Genomic DNA, 19,316 nt, shown 5'->3' with positions numbered 1-19,316 from the left:
GTGTACAGTGAATGGGAAGAGGTTGGGTCCATTGGGATTATGTACAATGGGAGTGAATGGGAAGGGGTTGGGTCCATTGTGATGCTATATTTGGTTGAGCCATGGGTTTATCTGGTTGGCGTGGGAGTGTTCGGCGGACTCTGAGTCACGGACACATACATTGCCATGTTTGGTGCCTTTGCTTGACGTGTTTGAGGATGGGTTGTGGGCCTGGTATCTGTAGGCGACTGCGAGTGAAGATTTCGTCTCACTTGGGATGACCGATTTGCTTCTGTGCTCTCAGGTCACCTCAATTAGGAGCGTTACATAGTTGAAGATCTGATTCCACCCATTACGTTATAGAAACATAGAAAACAGGAGCAGTAGTAGGCCATTCGGCCCCTTGAATCTGCACAGCCATTCAATATGATCATGGCTGATCCTCTATCCCAACACCATATTCCCGCTTTCTCCCCATACCCCTTGATGCCTTTTGTGTCTAGAAATCGATCTGTCTCCCTCTTAAATATATTCAGTGACTTGGCCTCCACAGCCTTCTGTGGTAGAGAATTCCACAGGTTCACCACCCTCGGAGTGAAAACATTTCTCCTCATCTCGCTCCTAAATTTCCTACCCCGTATCCTGAGACTGTGTGAGCCCTTGTTCTAGACTTCCCAGCCCCGGGGAAACATCCACCCCGCATCCAGTCTGTCCAACCCCGTCAGAATTTTATACCTTTCAATGAGACCCCCTCTCATTCTTCTAAACTCCAGAGAATATCGGCCCAGTCGCCCCAATCTCTCCTCATACGACAGGCCTGCCCTCCCAGGAATCAGTCTGGTGAACCTTCGCTGCACTCCCTCTATGGCAATTATCCTTCCTTTGGTTGACAGGCATCTGCAAAATTTCACTGGCTGGTTCCCTTATCCCTCGCAGGTCGAAGGCCGTGTGACCAAATGTATGGCCCCCCCTCCCCCGCAACGCCCACCGCCTAGCCCCTCCTTCACACAAGGGCCAGTGGGAATCCGCAAATCCTTCCCCCAAAAAGATACCGAGGATGGAGGCCATTGGACAAGTCTTCAGCTGAGTTGGAGAGGGTTTTATTGTGCATGGGTTTCGGGGGATATGGAGCAAAGACTTGAGGGGCTGAATGGCCTCCTCCTGTTCCTAATGTAACAGGCTCGAGGGGCTGAATGGCCTCCTCCTGTTCCTAATGTAACAGGCTCGAGGGGCTGAATGGCCTCCTCCTGTTCCTAATGTAACAGGCTCGAGGGGCTGAATGGCCTCCTCCTGTTCCTAATGTAACAGGCTCGAGGGGCTGAATGGGCCTCCTCCTGTCCCTAATGTAACAGGCTCGAGGGGCTGAATGGCCTCCTCCTGTTCCTAATGTAACAGGCTCGAGGGGCTGAATGGCCTCCTCCTGTCCCTAATGTAACAGGCTCGAGGGGCTGAATGGCCTCCTCCTGTTCCTAATGTAACAGGCTCGAGGGGCTGAATGGCCTCCTCCTGTTCCTAATGTAACAGGCTCGAGGGGCTGAATGGCCTCCTCCTGTTCCTAATGTAACAGGCTCGAGGGGCTGAATGGGCCTCCTCCTGTCCCTAATGTAACAGGCTCGAGGGGCTGAATGGCCTCCTCCTGTTCCTAATGTAACAGGCTCGAGGGGCTGAATGGCCTCCTCCTGTCCCTAATGTAACAGGCTCGAGGGGCTGAATGGCCTCCTCCTGTCCCTAATGTAACAGGCTCGAGGGGCTGAATGGCCTCCTCCTGTTCCTAATGTAACAGGCTCGAGGAGATCAGGCGCTTGCAACACTTGCGAGGATTGAGTCACTTGGCGCTTGCTGTCGCAGTTCCTGATTGGCCAGTGGCTGACCTTTCCCCTTTGGCCAAGAGATTGGGCCTGCGGGCTTGAAAGGCGGGCTGCTTCCCTGGACCACCTCCAAGGTTGGCAATGTCGGCCGAGGGTCTGAGCGTGAGAACAGGCCCCTAGTGCAGCATTCTTCACAAGGCACCTCTGTTCTGCTTCAATCAATGGGCCTACACATCCGGCTGGATCAGGCCCGGGTTCACTCAAAGCCGTCTCTCTCCCTCTCTCTCTCGGGGCCTTGTCCGAAGTGCCAGTGGGTGGGATTAACTGGCGAGGTACTAAATGCCAGCTTTTCTTCGGAGTGGTGCAACACCGGGACCTAGTTAGGGAGCCCAGTGTTACCAATTCGACTCCGGGCAACTTGCTCAAAGGCAAGTCTGTAAGTTTACATAAGTTCACACTGAGAGGCCTTTCACATCATCTTTAACCTCTTCACTGCCCGATCGCACTTTCACCCCTCCAACTCCTGCACCGTAACCTCCACCAGCCCTCCCTATCTCTGTAACCTCCTCCAGCCCCTGCACCCCTCCCTATCTCCGTAATCCCCTCCAGCCCCTACACCCCTCCCTATCTCCGTAACCTCCTCCAGTCTCTACACCCCTCCCTATCTCTGTAACCTCCTCCAGCCCCTACAACCCTCCCTATCTCTGTAACCTCCTCCAGCCCCTACACCCCTCCCTATCTCTGTAACCTCCTCCAGCCCCTACACCCCTCCCTATCTCCGTAATCCCCTCCAGTCCCTACACCCCTCCCTATCTCTGTAACCTCCTCCAGCCCCTACATCCCTCTCAATCTCTGTAACCTCCTCCAGCCCCTACACCCCTCCCTATCTCTCTAACCCCCTCTAGCCCCTACACCACTCCCTATCTCTGTAACCTCCTCCAGCCCCTACACCCCTCCCTATCTCTGTAACCTCCTCCAGCCCCTACAACTATTGTAGTTGCACCTGTAAACATTAAATTAATAAATCAAGTGACTCCTGATTAAAGAGGGAGCACTAAAACCAACAAACTTAAGGAAATTAAACTTTAGGCAATAAATGGTCAAATTAAAATGTGTTTGCCGAGGGTGATGATGCACTCCAGTCCCTCCGGCGCCCACCTCTTGCGGAAGGCCGCGAGCGTACTGGTGGACACCGCGTGCTCCATCTCCAGGGACACCTTGGCTCGGATGTAACCACGGAAGAGAGGCAGGCAGGCGGGGCTGAACGACCCCCTCGACCGCCCGCTGCCTGGACCGGCTGAAGACTCCCTTGGCCAGGCCCAGGAGCAGTCCCCACGAGGAGGCCCTCGGACCTGCCCGCTCCCCTCCGCACAGGGTGCCCACAGATCTGGAGTGTGGGACTGAAGTGCAGCCAGAATTTGAGGAGCAGCCCCTTCAAATATTGGAAGCTCCAGCCCCTACAACCCTCCCGAGATCTCTGCACTCCTCCAATACCGGCCTCTTGAGCATCTACCATTTCCATCACTCCGCCATTGGCAGCCGTGCCTTCAGCGGCCTGGGCCCCGAGCTCTGGAACTCCCTCCCTAAACCTCTCCGCCTCTCTCGCCTCCTTTAAGAGGCTCCTTAAAACCGACCTCATTGAGCCAGCTTTTAGTCGCTTGTCCCTAATATCTCCTTATGTGGCTCAGTGTTAAATGTTGTCTTATTTACGCTCCTGTGTAAGGTGCACTGTGGCTCAGTGGGTCTCAGAGAGTCAGAAGGTCATGGGTTCAAGTCCCACTCCAGGGACTTGAGCACAGAAATATAGGCTGACACTGCAGTGCAGTACTGAGGGAGCGCCGCACTATCGGAGGGGCAGTACTGAGGGAGCGCCGCACTGTCGGAGGGGCAGTACTGAGGGAGCGCCGCACTATCGGAGGGGCGGTACTGAGGGAGCGCCGCACTATCGGAGGGGCAGTACTGAGGGAGTGCCGCACTGTCGGAGGGGTGGTACTGAGGGAGCGCCGCACTGCACTGTCGGAGGGGCAGTACTGAGGGAGCGCCGCACTATCGGAGGGGCGGTACTGAGAGAGCGCGCACTGCGCTGTCGGAGGGGTAGTACTGAGTGAGCGCCGCACTATCGGAGGGGCAGTACTGAGGGAGCGCCGCACTGTCGGAGGGGCAGTACTGAGGGAGCGCCGCACTGCGCTGTCGGAGGGGCAGTACTGAGGGAGCGCCGCACTATCGGAGGGGCAGTACTGAGGGAGCGCCGCACTGTCGGAGGGGCAGTACTGAGGGAGCGCCGCACTGTCGGAGGGGCAGTACTGAGGGAGCGCCGCACTATCAGAGTGGCGGTACTGAGGGAACACCGCACTGTCGGAGGGGCGGTAATTAGGGAGCGCCGCACTATCAGAAGGGCAGTACTGAGGGAGCACCGCACTACGCTGTCGGAGGGGCAGTACTGAGGGAGTGCCGCACTGTCGGAGGGGCAGTACTGAGGGAGTGCCGCACTGTCGGAGGGGCAGTACTGAGGGAGCGCCGCACTGTCGGAGGGGCGGTACTGAGGGAGAGCCGTACTGTCGGAGGGGCGGTACTGAGGGAGCGCCGCACTGTCGGAGGGACGGTACTGAGGGAGCGCCGCACTGTCGGAGGGGCAGTACTGAGGGAGCCCCGCACTGTCGGAGGGGCAGTACTGAGGGAGCGCCGCACTGTCGGAGGGGCAGTACTGAGGGAGCCCCGCACTGTTGGAGGGGCGGTACTGAGGGAGCGCTGCACTGTCGGAGGGGCGGTACTGAGGGAGCGCCGCACTATCGGAGGGGCAGTACTGAGGGAGCGCCGCACTGTCGGAGGGGCAGTACTGAGGGAGCGCCGCACTATCGGAGGGGCGGTACTGAGGGAGCGCTGCACTATCGGAGGGGCAGTACTGAGGGAGTGCCGCACTGTCGGAGGGGCGGTACTGAGAGAGCGCGCACTGCGCTGTCGGAGGGGCAGTACTGAGGGAGCGCCGTACTATCGGAGGGGCAGTACTGAGGGAGCGCCGCACTGTCGGAGGGGCAGTACTGAGGGAGCGCCGCACTGCGCTGTCGGAGGGGCAGTACTGAGGGAGCGCCGCACTATCGGAGGGGCAGTACTGAGGGAGCGCCGCACTGTCGGAGGGGCAGTACTGAGGGAGCGCCGCACTGTCGGAGGGGCAGTACTGAGGGAGCGCCGCACTATCGGAGGGGCGGTACTGAGGGAACACCGCACTGTCGGAGGGGCAGTACTGAGGGAGTGCCGCACTGTCGGAGGGGCAGTACTGAGGGAGCGCCGCACTGTCGGAGGGGCGGTACTGAGGGAGAGCCGTACTGTTGGAGGGGCGGTACTGAGGGAGCGCCGCACTGTCGGAGGGACGGTACTGAGGGAGCGCCGCACTGTCGGAGGGGCGGTACTGAGGGAGCCCCGCACTGTCGGAGGGGCAGTACTGAGGGAGCGCTGCACTGTCGAAGGGGCGGTACTGAGGGAGCCCCGCACTGTCGGAGGGGCAGTACTGAGGGTGCACCGTACTGTTGGAGGGGCGGTACTGAGGGAGCGCTGCACTGTCGGAAGGTTGGTACTAAGGGAACGATGCACTGTATGAGGGGCAGTACTGAGGGACTGCCGCGTTGTCGGAGGGGCCGTCTTTCGGGATGAGACATTAAACCGAGGCCCCGTCTGCCCTCTCGGGTGGATGTAAAAGATCCCAGGGCTACTATCGGAAGAAGAGCAGGGGGAGTTCTTCCCGGTGTCCTGGGGCCGATATTTATTCCTCAATCAATACAACAAAAAAAGCAGATGATCTGGGTCATTTATCACATGGCTGTGTGTGGGAGCTTGCTGTGCACAAATTGGCGTTTCTCACATTACAACAGCGACAACACTCCAAAAGCGCTTTGGGACGTCCGGTGGTCGTGAAAGGCGCTTTATAAATGCAAGTTGTTGGTGCAAAGAATACCCTCTCTGACATTCTTCTCCCACAGGCACGGACACTTCTCGGGATCCGAATGGCAGTGGCTCTTGTGATATTCGAGCTACTCGACTAGCACCAGTTCAGAAACCAAACCCCACCTTGTCTTTCTCTTGGCCACTCTGGCATCGGGACAGGAGGAGGCCATTCAGCCCACTCAAGCCTCTCCCGCCCTTCAGTGAGCTGGTGGGCGATCTGTATCTTAACTCCATTTACCCGCCTTTGCTACATAATCTAGATCATGAGGGATGATAGTTGTATAAAAACTTGTATTTATATTGCGCCTTTAATGTAGTAGAACATTCCAAGACGTTTCACAGCAGTGTTAGAAGACAAAACAGATAAATTTAACACCGAGCCACATAAGTAGAAATTAGCGCAGGTGACCAAAAGCTGGGTCACAGAGGTGGGTTTTAAGGAGCGTCTTAAAGGAGGAGAGAGAGAGGCGGAGAGGTTTAGGGAGGGAGTTCCAGAGCTTGGGGTCCAGGCAACAGAAGGCACGGCCACCGATGGTGGAGCGATTATAATCAGGGATGGTCAGGAGGGCAGAATTAGAGGAGTGCAGACATCTCGGGGGGTTGTGCGGGGGAGGGGTTGTAGGGCGTGTTACCATGAAACTTGGCTGTCCCAACGCACTCCTGGCTGGGCTCTCACATCGTACCCTTCATAAACTAGAGGTGATCCAAAACTCGGCTGCCCCCATGTCCTAACTTGCACCGAGTCCCGCTCACCCATCACCCGCTGTGCTCACTGCCCCGTGTCCTAACTCGCACCGAGTCCCACTCACCCATCACCCGCTGTGCTCACTGCCCCGTGTCCTAACTCGCACCGAGTCCCACTCACCCATCACCCCCTGTGCTCACTGCCCCGTGTCCTAACTCGCACCGAGTCCCGCTCACCCATCACCCCCTGTGCTCGCTGCCCCGTGTCCTAACTCGCACCGAGTCCCGCTCACCCATCACCCCCTGTGCTCGCTGCCCCGTGTCCTAACTCGCACCGAGTCCCGCTCACCCATCACCCCCTGTGCTCGCTGCCCCGTGTCCTAACTCGCACCGAGTCCCGCTCACCCATCACCCCCTGTGCTCGCTGACCCCGTGTCCTAACTCACACCGAGACCCACTCACCCATCTCCCCCTGTGCTCGCTGACCCATGTCCTAACTCGCACCGAGTCCCACTCACCCATCACCTCATGTGCTCACTGACCCGTGTCCTAACTCGCACCGAGTCCCACTCACCCATCACCCCCTGTGCTCACTGCCCCGTGTCCTAACTCACACCGAGTCCCGCTCACCCATCTCCCCCTGTGCTCGCTGACCCATGTCCTAACTCGCACCGAGTCCCACTCACCCATCACCTCCTGTGCTCGCTGCCCCCGTGTCCTAACTCGCATCGAGTCCCACTCACCCATCACCCCCTGTGCTCACTGCCCCGTGTCCTAACTCGCACCGAGTCCCGCTCACCCATCACCCCCTGTGCTCACTGTCCCGTGTCCTAACTCGCACTGAGTCCCGCTCACCCATCACCCCCTGTGCTCACTGCCCCGTGTCCTAACTCGCACCGAGTCCCACTCACCCATCACCCCCTGTGCTCGCTGCCCCGTGTCCTAACTCGCACCGAGTCCCGCTCACCCATCACCCCCTGTGCTCACTGCCCCGTGTCCTAACTCGCACCGAGTCCCACTCACCCCTCACCCCCTGTGCTCACTGACCCCGTGTCCTAACTCGCACCGAGTCCCACTCACCCATCACCCCCTGTGTTCGCCGACCTACATTGGCTCCCGGTTAAGCAACACCTCGATTTCAAAATTCTCATCCTTGTTTTCAAATCCCTCCGTGTTCCTCGCCCCTCCCTATCTCTCTAATCGCCTCCCTATCTCTGTAACCCCCTCCAGCCACTACACCCCTCCCTATCTCTGTAACCTCCTTCAGCCTCTCAACTCCCCGAGATGTCTACACTCCTCTAATTCTGCCCCCTTGAGCATCGCTGATTATAATCGCTCCACCATCGGTGGCCGTGCCTTCTGTTGCCTGGGCCCAAGCTCTGGAACTCCCTGCCTCAACCTCCCCTCCTCTCTTTCCTCCTTCAAAACACTCCCGTCCGGACTGGGGTCAAGCAGGGCCGCGCCATCGCACCAACGCTCTTCTCGATCTTCCTTACTGGAATGTCCCATCTCACTCGCAACAAGCTACCTGCTGGAGTGGAACTAAACTATAGAAACAATGGCAACCTTTGTCGCCTCCAGTAGGCGGACGACGCCTGCGTCTGTTCACACTCAAAGGCTGAACTTGAAGCCATCGTCAACACCTTCACCGAGGCATATGGAAGCATGGGCCTTACGCTAAACATCTGTAAGACAAAGGTCCTCTGCAAACCTGACCCCGCCACACAGCACTGTCCCCCCCCCCCCCGGTTATCAAGATCCACGGCGTGGCCCTGGACAACGTGGACCATTTCCCATACCTCGGGAGCCTACTATCAGCAAGGGCAGACATCGGCGACGAGGTCCAACACCGCCTCCAGTGCGCCAGTGCAGCCTTCGGCTGCCTGAGGCACAGAGTGTTTGAAGACCGGGCCCTCAAATCCACCACCCAGCTCATGGTCTACAGGGCTGTAGTCATACCCGCCCTCCTGTGTGGCTCAGAGACACGGACCATGTACAGTAGACACCTCAAGTCGCTGGAGAAATACCACCAACGCTGTCTCCGCAAGATCCTGCAAATCCCCCGGGAGGACAGACGCACCAACGTTAGCGTCCTCACCAGGCCAACATCCCCAGCATCGAAGCACTGACCACACTCGACCAGCTCCGCTGGGCGGGGCCACATTGTCCGCATGTCCCCCGACACGAGACTCCCCAAAGCAAGCGCTCTACTCGGAACTCCTTCACGGGCAAACGAGCCAAAGGTGGGCAGAGGAAACGTTACAGGGGACCACCCTCAAAGCCTCCCTGATAAAGTGCAACATCCCCACCGACACCTGGGAGTCCCTGGGCCCAAAGACCAGTCCGCCCTCAGTGGAGGAAGTGCATCCGGGAGGGGCGCTGAGCACCTCGAGTCTCGTCGCCGAGAGCGTGCAGAAACCAAGCGCAGGCAGCGGAAGGAGCGTGCGGCAAACCAGTCCCACCCTCCCCTTCCCTCAACCACTGTCTGTCCCACCTGTGACAGGGACTGTGGTTCCCGTATTGGACTGTTCAGCCACGTGAGGACTCGTGTTAAGAGTGGGAGCAAGTCTTCCTCGATCCCGAGGGACTGCCCGCGATGATGATGAGGATGAAAACCAACTTCTTTGACCCAGTGTCCTGCCAGAATTTTTATGTCTGCGGCTCGACGTCAAACATTTATCGTAAATAACCCTGTGAAGCACCTTGGGACGCTTCAACTCATTGAAGGTGCTATATGAATACAAGTTGTTGTTGTTGTTGCTGTCGTCCAAGATGGGGAAGGGGCGGGCTCAGCACCAGGCTGTGATGGACAGTTCCCGCAGCCAATGGTGAGCTCCCTGCGCTGACCAGCCAGCCAATCAATGGGAGGGAGGTGGGCGGGCTACCGATGGGCGCTGATTGACGTTCCTTAAACCAATGGGCAGAGAGTGGCGCTCCGAGCGCAGCCAATGAGGAGAGGCGAAGGGGGCGGGCTCAACCCTCGAGTGCAATTGACATTCACGGTGACCAATGGGAAGGCTTTCGTCACACCAGTCAGCCAATGAGGAGAGAGGGGGCGGAAGAAACAGGAGCGTGATCGACAAGCTCTCGTCCAATCAGTATGCAGCCAATGAGCAGAGCAGAGGGGGGCGGGAACAGAAGTTTAAATTGACTGACGAGGGGCGGGCACAACGCGGGCCGGGCCGGCGGGCATCCAATGAGGTGCGGAGACCGGGGCGGGTTGCTGCAGTTGAGAATGATTGACGTGCAGAATAGCCAATCAGCAGGGCGCTAGTCCAGCCAATGAGAAATAGAGAGTGGGCCGGTGCAGCGGTTGAACGTGTTGACGTGCGGAGCAGCCAATGAGGAGCGGGGATGGGGGCGGGAGCAGCAATGATTGACGCGCCGGGCAACCAATGAGCGGGCCCGGGCCGGCGGCGGGCGCTTTGAGCGGCGATGGCGGGCCTGGTGCTGCTGCTGCTGGCGGTGTGGGCGGCGCTGGGGGCCGCGGCCGGGGCCGGGGAGCGGGACCTGGCCGAGCACGGCCGGCAGCAGTTGCAGAGACTGCGGGAGCGGGCCCTGAGCCCCGGGGCCGCGCCGTGCTGGGCCCGGGCGCTGCGGCGGGCGGAACAGGGCCCGGGCTGCGGGCAGCTGCAGGAGGGCGAGCGGCGGCGGAGGCTGGCGCTGGAGCTGGCGCTGTGCCACCTGGAGAGGTGAGTGAGGGAGTGAGGGACTGGGGGAGTGAGGGGGGGGAGTGAGTGAGGGAGGGAGTGGGGGAGTGAGGGAATGAGTGAGGGAGGGAGGGACTGGGTGAGTGAGGGACTGGGGGAGTGAGGGGGGGGAGTGAGTGAGGGAGGGACTGGGGGAGTGAGTGAGTGAGTGAGGGAGTGAGTGAGGGACTGGGGGAGTGAGGGACTGGGGGAGTGAGGGGGGGGAGTGAGTGAGGGAGGGACTGGGTGAGTGAGGGACTGGGGGAGTGAGGGACTGGGGGAGTGAGGGGGGGGAGTGAGTGAGGGAGGGACTGGGTGAGTGAGGACTGGGGGAGTGAGGGGGGGGAGTGAGTGAGGGAGGGACTGGGGGAGTGAGTGAGTGAGGGAGTGAGTGAGGGACTGGGGGAGTGAGGGGACTGGGGGAGTGAGGGGGGGAGTGAGTGAGGGAGGGACTGGGTGAGTGAGGGACTGGGGGAGTGAGGGGGGGGAGTGAGTGAGGGACTGGGGAGTGAGGGACTGGGGGAGTGAGGGGGGGAGTGAGTGAGTGAGGGAGGGACTGGGGGAGTGAGGGAGGGACTGGGGGAGTGAGGGACTGGGGGAGTGAGGGAGGGACTGGGGAGGGAGGGAGGGAGTGAGGGACTGGGGGAGTGAGGGAGGGACTGGGGGAGTGAGGGAGGGACTGGGGGAGTGAGGGAGGGAGGGACTGGGGGAGTGAGGGAGGGAGGGACTGGGGGAGTGAGTGAGTGAGGGAGAGACTGGGGGAGTGAGGGAGGGACTGGGGGAGGGAGGGAGGGAGTGAGTGAGGGACTGGGGGAGGGAGGGAGGGAGTGAGGGACTGGGGGAGGGAGGGAGGGAGTGAGGGACTGGGGGAGGGAGGGAGGGAGTGAGGGACTGGGGAGGGAGGGAGGGAGTGAGTGAGTAAGGGAATGAGTGAGGGACTGGGGGAGTGAGGGAGTGAGTGAGAGACTGGGGAGGGACTGGGGAAGTGAGTGAGGGACTGGGGGAGTGAGTGAGGGAGGGACTGGGGGAGTGAGTGATGGAGGGACTGGGGGAGTGAGTGATGGAGGGACTGGGGGAGTGAGTGATGGAGGGACTGGGGGAGTGAGTGATGGAGGGACTGGGGGAGTGAGTGATGGAGGGACTGGGGAGTGAGTGAGGGACTGGGGGAGGAGTGAGTGAGGGACTGGGGGAGGGAGGAGGAGTGAGGGACTGGGGGAGGGAGTGAGTGAGGGACTGGGGGAGGGAGTGAGTGAGGGACTGGGGGAGGGAGTGAGTGAGGGACTGGGGGAGGGAGTGAGTGAGGGACTGGGGGGAGGGAGTGAGTGAGGGACTGGGGGAGGGAGTGAGTGAGGGACTGGGGGAGGGAGTGAGTGAGGGACTGGGGGAGGGAGTGAGTGAGGGACTGGGGGAGGGAGTGAGTGAGGGACTGGGGGAGGGAGTGGGGGAGGGAGTGAGTGGGGGAGGAGTGGGGGAGGGAGTGAGTGGGGGAGGGAGTGAGTGGGGGAGGGAGTGAGTGGGGGAGGGAGTGAGTGGGGGAGGGAGTGAGTGGGGGAGGGAGTGAGTGGGGGAGGGAGTGAGTGGGGGAGGGAGTGAGTGGGGAGGGAGTGAGTGGGGGAGGGAGTGAGTGGGGGAGGGAGTGAGTGGGGGAGGGAGTGAGTGGGGGAGGGAGTGAGTGGGGGAGGGGTGAGTGGGGGAGGGAGTGAGTGGGGGAGGGAGTGAGTGGGGAGGAGTGAGTGGGGGAGGGAGTGAGTGGGGGAGGGAGTGAGTGGGGGAGGGAGTGAGTGGGGGAGGGAGTGAGTGGGGGAGGGAGTGAGTGGGGGAGGGAGTGAGTGGGGGAGGGAGTGAGTGGGGGAGGGAGTGAGTGGGGGAGGGAGTGAGTGGGGGAGGGAGTGAGTGGGGGAGGGAGTGAGTGGGGGAGGGAGTGAGTGGGGGAGGGAGTGAGTGGGGGAGGGAGTGAGTGGGGGAGGGAGTGAGTGGGGGAGGGAGTGAGTGGGGAGGGAGGGAGTGGGGGAGGGAGGGAGTGAGTGAGTGGGGGAGGGAGTGAGTGAGTGAGTGGGGGAGGGAGTGAGTGAGTGAGTGGGGGAGGGAGTGAGTGAGTGAGGGAGGGAGTGAGTGAGTGGGGGAGGGAGGGAGTGAGTGAGTGGGGGAGGGAGGGAGTGAGTGGGGGAGGGAGGGAGTGAGTGGGGGAGGGAGGGAGTGAGTGGGGGAGGGAGGGAGTGAGTGGGGGAGGGAGGGAGTGAGTGGGGGAGGGAGGGAGTGAGTGGGGGAGGGAGGGAGTGAGTGGGGGAGGGAGGGAGTGAGTGGGGGAGGGAGGGAGTGAGTGGGGGAGGGAGGGAGTGGTGGGGGAGGGAGGGAGTGAGTGGGGGAGGGAGGGAGTGAGTGGGGGAGGGAGGGAGTGAGTGGGGGAGGGAGGGAGTGAGTGGGGGAGGGAGGGAGTGAGTGGGGGAGGGAGGGAGAGAGTGGGGGAGGGAGGGAGTGAGTGGGGGAGGGAGGGAGTGAGTGGGGGAGGGAGGGAGTGAGTGGGGGAGGGAGGAGGGACTGGGGGAGGGAGTGAGTGAGGGACCGGGGGAGGGAGGGAGTGAGGGACCGGGGGAGGGAGGGAGTGAGGGACCGGGGGAGGGAGTGAGTGAGGGACCGGGGGAGGGAGTGAGTGAGGGACCGGGGGAGGGAGTGAGTGAGGGACCGGGGGAGGGAGTGAGTGAGGGACCGGGGGAGGGAGTGAGTGAGGGACCGGGGGAGGGAGTGAGTGAGGGACCGGGGGAGGGAGTGAGTGAGTGAGTGAGTGACTGGAGGAGTGAGGGAGGGAGGGACTGGGGGAGTGACTGGGGGAGTGTGAGGGACTGGGTGAGTGAGTGAGGGACTGGGTGAGTGAGTGAGGGACTGGGGGAGTGAGGGGGGGAGTGAGGGAGGGAGTGAGGGAGTGAGTGAGGGACTGGGGGAGGGAGTGAGTGAGGGACTGGGGGAGGGAGTGAGTGAGGGACTGGGGGAGGGAGTGAGTGAGGGACTGGGGGAGGGAGTGAGTGAGGGACTGGGGGAGGGAGTGAGTGAGGGACTGGGGGAGGGAGTGAGTGAGGGACTGGGGGAGTGAGGGACTGGGGGAGTGAGGGACTGAGGGACTGGGGGAGGGAGTGACTGGGGGAGTGAGTGAGGGACTGGGTGAGTGAGGGACTGGGTGAGTGAGTCAGTGACTGGGTGAGTGAGTGAGGGACTGGGGGAGTGAGGGACTGGGGGAGTGAGTGAGTGAGGGACTGGGGGAGTGAGTGAGTGAGGGACTGGGGGAGTGAGTGAGTGAGGGACTGGGGGAGTGAGTGAGGGACTGGGGGAGTGAGTGAGGGACTGGGGGAGTGAGTGAGGGACTGGGGGAGTGAGTGAGGGACTGGGGGAGTGAGTGAGGGACTGGGGGAGTGAGTGAGGGACTGGGGGAGTGAGGGAGGGAGGGACTGGGGGAGGGAGGGACTGGGGGAGTGAGGGAGGGACTGGGGGAGTGAGGGAGGGAGTGAGTGAGGGACTGGGAGAGTGAGGGAGGGAGTGAGTGAGGGACTGGGTGAGTGAGGGAGGGAGGGGGGGAGTGAGTGAGGGGGGGAGTGAGTGAGGGGGGGAGTGAGTGAGGGACTGGGGGAGGGAGTGAGTGAGGGACTGGGGGAGGGAGTGAGTGAGGGACTGGGGGAGGGAGAGTGAGGGACTGGGGGAGTGAGGGACTGGGGGAGGGAGTGACTGGGGGAGGGACTGGGTGGGTGAGGGACTGGGGGAGTGAGTGAGTGACTGGGTGAGTGAGTGAGGGACTGGGGGAGTGAGGGAGTGAGTGGGGGACTGGGGGAGTGAGTGAGGGACTGGGGGAGTGAGGGACTGGGGGAGTGAGGGACTGGGGGAGTGAGTGAGGGACTGGGGGAGTGAGTGAGGGACTGGGGGAGTGAGTGAGGGAGGGAGGGAGTGAGGGAGGGATTGGGGGAGGGACTGGGGGAGTGAGTGAGTGACTGGGGGAGTGAGTGAGTGACTGGAGGAGTGAGGGAGGGAGGGACTGGGGGAGTGAGGGAGGGACTGGGGGAGTGAGGGAGGGAGTGAGTGAGGGACTGGGAGAGTGAGGGAGGGAGTGAGTGAGGGACTGGGTGAGTGAGGGAGGGAGTGAGGGAGGGAGTGAGGGAGTGAGTGAGGGACTGGGGGAGTGAGTGAGGGACTGGGGGAGGGAGTGAGTGAGGGACTGGGGGAGGGAGTGAGTGAGGGAATGGGGGAAGGAGTGAGTGAGGGACTGAGGGACTGGGGGAGGGAGTGACTGGGGGAGGGAGTGACTGGGGGAGTGAGTGAGGGACTGGGTGAGTGAGGGACTGGGTGAGTGAGTGAGGGACTGGGTGAGTGAGGGACTGGGGGAGTGAGTGAGGGACTGGGGGAGTGAGTGAGGGACTGGGTGAGTGAGGGACTGGGGGAGTGAGTGAGGGACTGGGGGAGTGAGTGAGGGACTGGGGGAGTGAGTGAGGGACTGGGGGAGTGAGTGAGGGACTGGGTGAGTGAGGGACTGGGTGAGTGAGGGAGGGAGTGAGTGAGGGAGGGAGTGAGTGAGTGACTGGGGGAGTGAGTGACTAGGGGAGTGAGTGAGTGACTGGGGGAGTGAGTGAGTGACTGGGGGAGTGAGTGAGTGACTGGGGGAGTGAGGGAGGGAGGGACTGGGGGAGTGAGGGAGGGAGGGACTGGGGGAGTGAGGGAGGGACTGGGGGAGTGTGAGGGACTGGGTGAGGGACTGGGGGAGTGAGGGAGGGAGTGAGTGAGGGACTGGGAGAGTGAGGGAGGGACTGGGGGAGGGAGTGAGTGAGGGACTGGGGGAGGGAGTGAGTGAGGGACTGGGGGAAGGAGTGAGTGAGGGACTGGGGGAGGGAGTGAGTGAGGGACTGGGGGAGGGAGTGAGTGAGGGACTGGGGGAGGGAGTGAGTGAGGGACTGGGGGAGGGAGTGAGTGAGGGACTGGGGGAGGGAGTGAGTGAGGGACTGGGGGAGGGAGTGAGTGAGGGACTGGGGGAGGGAGTGAGTGAGGGACTGGGGGAGGGAGTGAGTGAGGGACTGGGGGAGGGAGTGAGTGAGGGACTGGGGGAGGGAGTGAGTGAGGGACTGGGGGAGGGAGTGAGTGAGGGACTGGGGGAGGGAGTGAGTGAGGGACTGGGGAGGGAGTGAGTGAGGGACTGGGGGAGGGAGTGAGTGAGGGACTGGGGGAGGGAGTGAGTGAGGGACTGGGGGAGGGAGTGAGTGAGGGACTGGGGGAGGGAGTGAGTGAGGGACTGGGGGAGGGAGTGAGTGAGGGACTGGGGGAGGGAGTGAGTGAGGGACTGGGGGAGGGAGTGAGTGAGGGACTGGGGGAGGGAGTGAGTGAGGGACTGGGGGAGGGAGTGAGTGAGGGACTGGGGGAGGGAGGGAGTGAGTGAGGGACTGGGGGAGGGAGGGAGTGAGTGAGGGACTGGGGGAGGGAGGGAGTGAGTGAGGGACTGGGGGAGGGAGTGAGGGACTGGGGGAGGGAGTGAGGGACTGGGTGAGTGAGGGAGGGAGTGAGTAAGGGAGGGTGTGAGGGAGGGACTGGGGGTGTGAGGGAGGGACTGGGGAGGGAGTGAGGGACTGGGGGAGGGAGTGAGGGACTGGGGGAGGGAGTGAGGGACTGGGGGAGTGAGTGAGGGACTGGGGGAGTGAGGGAGTGAGTGACAGAGAGGGAGTGAGTGAGGGACTGAGGGAGTGAGTGAGGGACTGGGTGAGTGAGTGAGGGACTGGGTGAGTGAGTGAGGGACTGGGTGAGTGAGTGAGGGACTGGGGGTGTGAGTGAGGGACTGGGGGTGTGAGTGAGGGACTGGGGGTGTGAGGGAGGGACTGGGGGAGGGAGTGAGGGACTGGGGGAGGGAGTGAGGGACTGGGGGAGGGAGTGAGGGACTGGGGGAGGGAGTGAGGGACTGGGGGAGGGAGTGAGGGACAGGGACTGGGGGAGGGAGTGAGGGACTGGGGGAGGGAGTGAGGGACTGGGGGAGGGAGTGAGGGACTGGGGGAGGGAGTGAGGGACTGGGGGAGGGAGTGAGGGACTGGGGGAGGGAGTGAGGGACTGGGGGAGGGAGTGAGGGACTGGGGGAGTGAGGGAGTGAGGGACTGGGTGAGTGAGTGAGGGACTGGGTGAGTGAGTGAGGGACTGGGTGAGTGAGTGAGGGACTGGGTGAGTGAGTGAGGGACTGGGTGAGTGAGTGAGGGACTGGGTGAGTGAGTGAGGGACTGGGTGAGTGAGGGAGGGACTGGGTGAGTGAGGGAGGGACTGGGTGAGTGAGGGAGGGACTGGGTGAGTGAGGGAGGGACTGGGTGAGTGAGGGAGGGACTGGGTGAGTGAGGGAGGGACTGGGGGAGTGAGGGAGGGACTGGGGGAGTGAGGGAGGGACTGGGGGAGGGACTGAGGGAGTGAGGGAGGGACTGGGGGAGTGAGTGAGGGACTGGGGGAGTGAGGGAGTGAGTGACAGAGAGGGAGTGACTGAGGGAGTGAGTGAGGGACTGGGGGAGTGAGTGAGGGACTGGGGGAGTGAGTGAGGGACTGGGGGAGTGAGTGAGGGACTGGGGGAGTGAGTGAGGGACTGGGGGAGTGAGTGAGGGACTGGGGGAGTGAGGGAGGGAGTGGGGAGTGAGTGAGGGACTGGGAGTGAGTGAGGGACTGGGAGTGAGTGAGGGACTGGGAGTGAGTGAGGGACTGGGAGTGAGTGAGGGACTGGGAGTGAGTGACTGGGAGTGAGGGAGTGAGGGAGTGAGGGAGTGAGGGAGGGACTGGGTGAGTGAGTGAGGGACTGGGTGAGTGAGTGAGGGACTGGGCGAGTGAGTGAGGGACTGGGGGAGTGAGTGAGGGACTGGGAGTGAGTGAGGGACTGGGTGAGTGAGTGAGTGAGGGACTGGGTGAGTGAGTGAGTGAGGGACTGGGTGAGTGAGTGAGGGACTGGGTGAGTGAGTGAGGGACTGGGGGAGTGAGTGAGTGAGGGACTGGGGGAGTGAGTGAGGGACTGGGGGAGTGAGGGACTGGGGGAGTGAGTGAGGGACTGGGGGAGTGAGGGAGGGACTGGGGGAGTGAGGGAGGGACTGGGGGAGTGAGGGAGGGACTGGGGGAGTGAGGGAGGGACTGGGGGAGTGAGGGAGGGACTGGGGGAGTGAGTGAGGGACTGGGGGAGTGAGTGAGGGAGGGACCGGGGGAGTGAGTGAGTGGGGGAGTGAGGGACTGGGGGAGTGAGGGAATGACTGGGGGAGTGAGGGACTGGGGGAGTGAGGGAGTGAGGGAATGAGTGACTGGGGGAGTGAGGGAGTGAGTGACTGGGGGAGTGAGTGAGTGAGGGACAGGGAGTGAGTGAGGGACTGGGGGAGGGAGTGAGGGAGGGACTGGGGGAGTGAGGGAGGGACTGGGGGAGTGAGGGAGGGACTGGGGGAGTGAGGGAGGGACTGGGGGAGTGAGGGAGGGACTGGGGGAGTGAGTGAGGGACTGGGAGTGAGTGAGGGAGTGAGGGAGTGAGTGAGGGAGTGAGTGAGGGACAGGGAGGGACTGGGTGAGTGAGTGAGGGACTGGGTGAGTGAGTGAGGGACTGGGTGAGTGAGTGAGGGACTGGGTGAGTGAGTGAGGGACTGGGTGAGTGAGTGAGGGACTGGGTGAGTGAGTGAGGGACTGGGGGAGTGAGTGAGTGAGGGACTGGGGGAGTGAGGGACTGGGGGAGTGAGTGAGGGAGTGAGTGAGGGACTGGGGGAGTGAGGGAGTGAGTGAGGGACTGGGGGAGTGAGTGAGGGACTGGGGGAGTGAGTGAGGGACTGGGGGAGTGAGTGAGGGACTGGGGGAGTGAGTGAGGGACTGGGGGAGTGAGTGAGGGACTGGGGGAGTGAGTGAGGGACTGGGGGAGTGAGTGAGGGACTGGGGGAGTGAGTGAGGGACTGGGGGAGTGAGTGAGGGACTGGGGGAGTGAGTGAGGGACTGGGGGAGTGAGTGAGGGACTGGGGGAGTGAGTGAGGGACTGGGGGAGTGAGTGAGGGACTGGGGGAGTGAGTGAGGGACTGGGGGAGTGAGTGAGTAAGTGAGTGGGGGAGTGAGGGACTGGGGGAGTGAGGGAGTGACTGGGTGAGGGAGTGACTGGGTGAGTGAGTGACTGGGTGAGTGAGTGACTGGGTGAGTGAGTGACTGGGTGAGTGAGTGACTGGGTGAGTGAGTGACTGGGTGAGTGAGGGACTGGGTGAGTGAGGGACTGGGTGAGTGAGGGACTGGGTGAGTGAGGGACTGGGTGAGTGAGGGACTGGGTGAGTGAGGGACTGGGTGAGTGAGGGACTGGGTGAGTGAGGGACTGGGTGAGTGAGGGACTGGGTGAGTGAGGGACTGGGTGAGTGAGGGACTGGGTGAGTGAGGGACTGGGTGAGTGAGGGACTGGGTGAGTGAGGGACTGGGTGAGTGAGGGACTGGGTGAGTGAGGGACTGGGTGAGTGAGGGACTGGGTGAGTGAGGGACTGGGTGAGTGAGGGACTGGGTGAGTGAGGGACTGGGTGAGTGAGGGACTGGGTGAGTGAGGGACTGGGTGAGTGAGGGACTGGGTGAGTGAGGGACTGGGGGAGTGAGGGACTGGGGGAGTGAGGGAGTGGGGGAGTGAGGGAGTGGGGGAGTGAGGGAGTGGGGGAGTGAGTGAGGGAGTGGGGGAGTGACTGGGGGAGTGGGGGAGTGACTGGGGGAGTGAGTGAGGGACTGGGGGAGTGAGTGAGGGACTGGGGGAGTGAGTGAGGGACTGGGGGAGTGAGTGAGGGACTGGGTGAGTGAGTGAGGGACTGGGGGAGTGAGGGAGTGAGTGAGGGACTGGGGGAGTGAGTGACTGAGGGAGGGAGTGAGGGACTGGGGAGTGAGGGACTGGGGGAGTGAGGGACTGGGGGAGTGAGGGACTGGGGGAGTGAGGGAGTGAGTGAGGGACTGGGGGAGTGAGGGAGTGAGTGAGGGAATGGGGGAGTGAGGGAGTGAGTGAGGGACTGGGGGAGTGAGGGAGTGAGTGAGGGATTGGGGGACTGGGGGACTGGGGGAGTGAGGGAGTGAGTGAGGGACTGGGGGAGTGAGTGAGGGACTGGGGGAGTGAGTGACTGGGGGAGTGAGTGAGGGAGGGACTGGGGGAGTGAGTGAGGGAGGGACTGGGGGAGTGAGTGAGGGAGGGACTGGGGGAGTAAGTGAGGGCCTGGGGGAGGAGGGAGTGAGTGGGGGAGTGAATGACTGG

The 19,316-nt window shown here is 62.2% G+C and overlaps 1 protein-coding gene across 1 annotated transcript in view; it reads left to right on the top strand.

Annotated features, from left to right (window-relative positions):
• Nucleotides 1–9,838: 9,838 nt before the first annotated feature.
• LOC139240459 (uncharacterized) overlaps nt 9,839–19,316 on the top strand; it is a 22,731-nt gene continuing 13,253 nt past the window's right edge. The window contains exon 1 of the mRNA XM_070868994.1: nt 9,839–10,102. Coding sequence (XP_070725095.1) covers nt 9,846–10,102 — 257 coding nt within the window. The 5' untranslated portion in view covers nt 9,839–9,845. The remainder of the gene's footprint in view (nt 10,103–19,316) is intronic.

This window comes from Pristiophorus japonicus, chromosome 32 (genome assembly GCF_044704955.1).
Source record: "Pristiophorus japonicus isolate sPriJap1 chromosome 32, sPriJap1.hap1, whole genome shotgun sequence".
NCBI lineage: Eukaryota > Metazoa > Chordata > Chondrichthyes > Pristiophoridae > Pristiophorus > Pristiophorus japonicus.
Note: the sequence above shows the minus strand (reverse complement) of the source record. Positions and strands in the feature narration are given on the sequence as shown.